The sequence below is a fragment of the Cherax quadricarinatus genome, chromosome 39, assembly GCF_038502225.1.
Source record: "Cherax quadricarinatus isolate ZL_2023a chromosome 39, ASM3850222v1, whole genome shotgun sequence".
Classification (NCBI taxonomy): domain Eukaryota; kingdom Metazoa; phylum Arthropoda; class Malacostraca; order Decapoda; family Parastacidae; genus Cherax; species Cherax quadricarinatus.
Genome location: NC_091330.1, coordinates 9,388,158 through 9,395,151, shown reverse-complemented (window position 1 = coordinate 9,395,151; position 6,994 = coordinate 9,388,158). Strand labels below are relative to the sequence as shown.

Genomic DNA, 6,994 nt, shown 5'->3' with positions numbered 1-6,994 from the left:
AAAGCGCTAAACCCATAAGGGTCATATAGCCCTTGAAGAATAGGAGCATAAGATTTCATGGTTCAGTGTCACATGCCCTTTGTAAGTCCATGGTTAGTAAGTTCAGAAAGGTACAGGTGCAGTATAGTTATCATACCTAGTGACATGTGTAAATTTCCTAAGATAACCCCAAAAAAAGTCAGACAAAGTAACTTATTTCCATTGGGATCCTTGGTTTTCATACCTGGTAAATTTACCTACGAAATCTGTAGGGTTCATAGAGCGCCATGGGTAATAGGTGGTTACCAGGTTTCATATAAACGGGGTTATTATATTTACGAGGAGCGCTAAACCCACGGGGGTTCTTATTATTACACCAACTGAGGCCCGGGGGTCGACCCCCCCGGTACGGGTGGAAACATTAGGACGTGTTACCTTAAGACACCTGCTGTTCCTGTTCACCCATCAGTAAAATGGGTACCTGGGTGTTAGTCGACTGGTGTGGGTCGCATCCTGGGACAAAACTGACTTAATTTGCCCGAAATGCTCTGCATAACAAGGGGCTTTCTATCTTATAGTATGTCCTGACGTCAGCTAGGCCTGTGTACCTTGTACATGTACTTGTGAAATAAAGATTATTATTATTATCAAGGGGAGCGTATCCATCTTCCTTCAGAGCAAAGGGGAGGGTAGAATGGTTTAAGTTTTATAAATATCATTGCGCACATTTTCCTTCCCCTTCCTTCAACACAGAAGATTCAAAACTCTGACATTAAGTTCCTGAGATAAACATTAGCGTCAAAACACCATGTAAGTTGTTGTTATAGTTATCCCACACATTTATAGAAAACTATGTTCCATCTTCTGTCAGAAACTGAGCGTTATTGAGGAAGAACTCATGAAGCATTTCCCTCATAGACATCGGACAGTTAGGAAAGGCTGACCAGCAGTTGCCATAGCTCCTTCCATACTCTTCTGCTTGCATGAAGTCCTTATGAAGGTTATTGCCCTCGAATCCTGGCCTGTCATGATTTAAGGGTAAACCAACGGGCTGTTATTTTTTTAATGATCGTTGACACGTAAAAACAATTTTGGTAAAATCACATTAAAAGAACTTTTCCATAGGTAGTAGACTTCAAAAGAATAAAAAAAATGAACAGAATAGAAAGCTAAGTCTAATACTCACGCAAATATTAGGGTAATGATCTCTCCAAGGAGACCATACTCGTCCAGTGGTGCTTCTCCTACATCGCAAACTGCCCTCAGGATACACTCCTCTCCGTCTAAACCAGCCCTACGAAAGCAAATTAAGTTGATTTAGGTACAGGTACAGGTACAGATAAGTACAGTTATCTTACATAATTTAACATATGTGTGAATTACCTTGGATAACCAAAACAAAAGTCAGTGACTTGTTTCCATTTGGGTTCTTATCACGTCATGCTTATTAAACACCATATATCAACTTATTCAGATTTCAAAGAATTATCATCTATATTATTAATTACTATTACTATTTTAGTTATTATTATATTAAGGAGAGGGGGCCCTTGATGCCAGTGAAGTTTTCTATTAAATGGATTGGAGGTGCTCTTGCTTACCTTGTATTGAATCAAATCACCTGTTCCAAGGCCCTATATGATTTCAAAAGACTTTGGGAAGCACTAGAGTAAGTAAGTAAGTAAGTAAGTAAGTTTATTCAGGTAAACACAAATACAGTTACATAGAATTATCATACATAGCAGCATATGTGTAGGGAACCTAGGATAACCCAAAAAAGTCAGACAGAGTGACTTATTTCCATTGGGGTCCTTTTACCTTATTATTATAGTATAAAGGTTATAATATTTTCTTATTATTCTACAATGAAGATAACATCTTATTATCATACTAAAAAGACTATCTGCTACACCAAGGTCATTAAGACTATCTACAATACGATTATTATTATTATTATAATCAAGGAGGAAGCGCTAAACCCAGAGGATTATACAGCGCCTGGGGGGGGGATGTGGAAGAGAACAGTACAAGGATAGGATACACTTAACCCAAGATAACCCATTTATTAAGACTTAGTTTGAGATCCTTCCTCTATCATGCAAACCACAACTCTCAGCTAATTCTTAGGTATCTATTCACTAGGAGGTAAACACAAGCAGCAAGTATTATAGTGGCCCATGCACCTAATCCTGCTCAGGATTCAAACCCGGATCTTTTCAGTTGTGAACAACAGGACTAACTTTGAGAGGAAATCCCCCAGGAGGCTGTACAAGGTAGATCGTTCGTTGACAAGTGAACGTTTCCTTCTAAAGAAATTAGTGGGCAGCTTGTAGGTCACTTCGACTCGGAAGTCCCCAGTCATCCCTGCAAGTTATTCATTCGTTAATCAGTCTGGTGCGCATCAGTCATTGGGCTAAATTCGCAGATGTCTGTACGTTGTGTGTATGCACACAGATCATTACTATCAAGGTATGATACCCACACGATGTGGAAGAAGACACATACAGTTATGACATTTTAAAGAAAGTGTTTCGTCGCCATTAGGACAGAAGTTACTCGCTGCGAAATATTTCCATTAATATCATAACTGAACGTGCATGTCTTCCTTCACATATTAAATATATTCAACCTGTCCTCATAATAACAGCGTTCGTTTTCCAATACACATCAGTCCGTAAATAAATTTAAGCTACTCAAAGGTTAAATTAAGTTACTGTAACGTTAATAAGAAGTAAATTACATAAAACTGAATCATTGTTTTCACAAAAAGTATTTTCGAATATAAATATATCTTTGTATTATACAAATTTTGATTCATTCATAATATTCTACTGTACAACTATGAAATAATTACTATCCTACTGTACAACTATGAAATAATTACTATCCTACTGTACAACTATGATATACTCCTTAGTGTTAAGTAAACTGTAAGCCAATAATGTTAAGTTGGCCCATAATGCCTAGGCATAATAGAGGCTCTCTTTGCATTGTAACCCGCTATTGTAAATATAAAATCTCAATGTACTGTTTGCAAAGACAAAATAAATAAATAAATAAATAAATAAACGAGAAGGACGTTTTCGCGGTAATATCTTTTACATGTCCTTGAAGGAACGCTTACTATAGACGTCCGAGATGCGTATATTTCTCAGCGTATATAGAGGTTACTTTAGGGATGAAGTATCCTCTTCTGGTGGTGAAAAAGTTACTTGCAGCCTTAATGACCCTCGTGAAGTTGATAGGTTTTAAATCCCATTTACTCTTTCCCCGGTAAAGGTCATAACAACGCCTGACCAACAGCCAATATTATTATAATAAAAAAAGAAGCGCTAACCCTACAATGGTCATACAGCGCAGACCAACAGCCGAATAAGATATTGTGGACAAATATGTTCGAAAACATACGCACTTTATGAAGACTGGGCGATATATTACAAACGTGGAGGCCAGAAAACTGATTATGGCACTAAAAGTACTCACTGACACGAGGATATGACCAGAAAGGAATGAACAGCCTGAAGAAGAAAGCTACTATAGATTTAGGGGGAAACCCCATCAGAGCTCTCTTGCCACGGGACCGTCCCACGGTGCTAGTGTTGCTGCTCCTTGTGCGCTCACGCCCTTCTCGGCTGCCCCAACCCAACACTTGTTCCATTACTTCTGGTCCCAGGGTAGTGCCCAGCAGGGACTTGACGGAGGACGCCGGGGACGCAGCAGCAGCTGCAACGTGAGAAGCAGCAAACAGCGTCACCACCACCAACACCCGCCATGATGCTACCTCCATATCTGACGAGGAATCATGAAGATAAGTTAATGCCTAGCTTTTCTGAAAGGGGTGCCTTGACGCTAGTGAAGAACTTCTGACTAAAGGAATTGAAGTCATCCACCCCATTCGCTGGATCAAAATGGAGTTCTATTTAATTAGTTGACAAACTAGTAGGCTAGTAGGGCGCAACTCACTCCCTGTCACCACTGTTCAATAGCTGGCCTCTGCCAGGCAAAGAGATTTACAGATTTTGACGAGTATAAATCATGCTATACTTCATCGTTGATATCAATTAAAAAAAAAGTGGATTTCTGGTCATATGGCCCACTAATGAACAAACCTGGACTCCCTAGTTAGTTAATTGTTGGTGATTACAGATTTCTCTGGCCACCATACTGTAGGGAAGCCGAATGCTTGGCTCCCTCCTGGGAAGATGCTGGCATCATGATATCCAAGACGTTGTTTAAGATGCCATTTTGGCTCAGCGAGTGTATATTTACCTTTTAAATACTTCAGAAAGTTTAGGCATCGATGTTACACGCGAAAACTGGCAGTTTATTGCTCAATCTAATGTTATGATTTTATTTTTAACACATCGGCTATCTCCCACCGAGGTAGGGTGACCTAAAGAGGGGAAACACTGTTATCATCATTCATTCAATAGCTGTCTTGCCATAAGTCCTCACACCTCACAATTCAGTGAGCCTTCGTACTATAACATCCTCATCCCTCCTTCAGAGTGCAGGCACTGTACTTCCCACCTCCAGGTCCAACTCCTACTAAGCGATTTTCCCCTATTCCCTTCATAAATGATAGTGTGCTTACACTTTAACAGCACGTCTAATTAAAAACCCGCTTTACTGAGGGACTGATCACCTCAGACTACTTCATGTCTTTCACTGTCCTTATATTATTTTTTGTATTGGATTGATGAAGCCATTGGATGGCGAAACTTCTCCACAGTAATGTTATCCAAGTGTGCACAAGTGTTTCACTCTTCTACCGTAGACAGAGTTGATCCATCTTAGTGTGCTGACATTTTTTTTTTTTTTTTTTTTTTGTAGAGAATCTATGCTCGTTAATGTTTAGGGAAAAATATATGGAACACCATAGAGTCTGTACTGTGGTTAACTGCTGGAGAATCACTACACTAACCCCTTGTCGACACTTCAAATGCCTTAGCACGAATTATATATATTATATATATATATATATATATATATATATATATATATATATATATATATATATATAATATATTATATATATATATATATATATATATATTAATATATATATATATATATATATATATATATATATATATATATATATATATATATATATACCGTGCCGAATAGGTCAAGTTGGTCAAATAGCAAGAACTCATTTAAAATTAAGTCCTTCTAAAATTTTCTCTTATACGTTTAAAGATATTTTTTTCACTTATGTTAATGTAAAAATTAATAATTTTGCACCAAAAGAACCTTAGAAAACTTACCTAACCTTATTATAACAAGAGCAATTTAATTTAGCGTAATCCATCTAAATATATTTTAGATATGTTTACAATAATTTAATAATAAACAAACACAATGAAATATATATTTTTTGTTAGATTCAGAATTATTTTTTGCGAAATTATTGCTTACACAAATTTTCGCTTGCCTTATTTGGCAAGAAGAGCGTTGCTATTTAAGCCAAAATCATAAGTTTTACCCATTCGGAACGACAATATATATATGTGCCGATATATATATGTATATATATATATGTATATATATATATATATATATATATATATATATATATATATATATATATATATATATATATATATAATGTCGTGCCGAATATGTAAAACTGGTCAATTAGCAAGAAGTCATTTAAAATTAAGTCCTTTCTGAAAATTTCTCTTATACGTTTGAAGATATATTTTTTTCATTAATGTTGATGTAAAAATTTTTAATTTTGCACCAAAAGAATCTGAGAAAACTTACCTAACCTTATTATAACAAGAACAATTTATTTTAGCCTAACCCAACTAAATATATTTTAAATACGTTTACAGTAATTTAATACTAAACAAACACAATCAAATATATTTTTTTCGTTAGGTTCAGAATGATTTTGGCGAAATTATTGCATACACAAATTTTCACTTGTCTTATATGGCAAGATGAGCGTTGCTATTTAAGCCAAGATCGCAAGTTCTGCCTATTCGGCACGACATATATATATATATATATATATATATATATATATATATATATATATATATATATATATATATATGTTTCAGCCATTGGGCGCGATGTATATATTCAACAAACCGGCGGTATTCCACCTAGGAGGGTGACCTAAAAAGAAAAAAACGAAAGTTTTTCTTTTTAAATTTAGTAATTTATACAGAAGGGGTTACTAGCTCCTTGCTCCCAGTATTTTATTCGTCTCTTACGACACGCATAGCTTACAGAGGAAGAATTCTTCTCTGCTGCTCCATGGAGATAAGAGGAAATAAAGAAGAAGAACCATTTAGAAAATAGAACAAAACCCAGAAGGTAACACGGTAACATTTATGAAGGGATTAAGGGAGACCGACAGGCCGAACTTGATTCCTGGAGATGTGAAAGTATAGTGCCGGCACTCTGAAGGAGGGGTGTTAATGTTGCAGTTTTATAACTGTAGTGTCAGCATGCCTCTGACAAGACAGTGATGGAGTGAATGATGGTGATTTTTATCTTTTTCGGCCGTTTTTCGTTATCGGCCGTTTCCCACCATGCCCTGGTGGGAAACGGCCGATATAGTTTTGGAGTGGTTGGTGCTATTATCTAATAAATGTATGGAAGAGGGTAAGGTACCTAGGAATTGGCAGACAGCGTGCATAGTTCCTTTGTATGAAGACAAAGGGAACAATAGAGAGCGCAGAAATTATAGGAGAATAAGTCTGTTGAGTATACCTGGTAAAGTATATGGTAAAGCCATTATTGAAAGAATTAAGAGTAAGACGGAGAGTAGGATAGCAGATGAACAAGGAGGCTTTGGGTAAGGTAGGGAGCGTGTAGACCAAGTGTTTACAGTGAAACATATAGGTGAACAGTATTAGATAAGGCATTTATGGATTTGGAAAAGGCGTATGATAGGGTGGATAGGAGGGCAATGTGGCAGATGTTGCATGCGTATGGAGTAGGAGGTAGGTTATTGAATGCAGTGAAGAGTTTTTACGAGGATAGTGAGGCTTAGGTT

General features: G+C 36.7%; 1 protein-coding gene across 1 annotated transcript in view; it reads right to left on the bottom strand.

Annotated features, from left to right (window-relative positions):
• Positions 1 to 506: 506 nt before the first annotated feature.
• Positions 507 to 6,994, bottom strand: part of LOC128696335 (uncharacterized) — a 14,884-nt gene continuing 8,396 nt past the window's right edge. Inside the window, exons 2-5 of the mRNA XM_053787549.2 lie at positions 3,463 to 3,768; positions 2,220 to 2,343; positions 1,166 to 1,273; positions 507 to 1,001 (exon numbers count right to left, since the gene is read on the bottom strand). Of these exons, the coding sequence (XP_053643524.1) occupies positions 830 to 1,001; positions 1,166 to 1,273; positions 2,220 to 2,343; positions 3,463 to 3,766 (708 nt within the window). The 5' untranslated portion in view covers positions 3,767 to 3,768 and the 3' untranslated portion in view covers positions 507 to 829. The remainder of the gene's footprint in view (positions 1,002 to 1,165; positions 1,274 to 2,219; positions 2,344 to 3,462; positions 3,769 to 6,994) is intronic.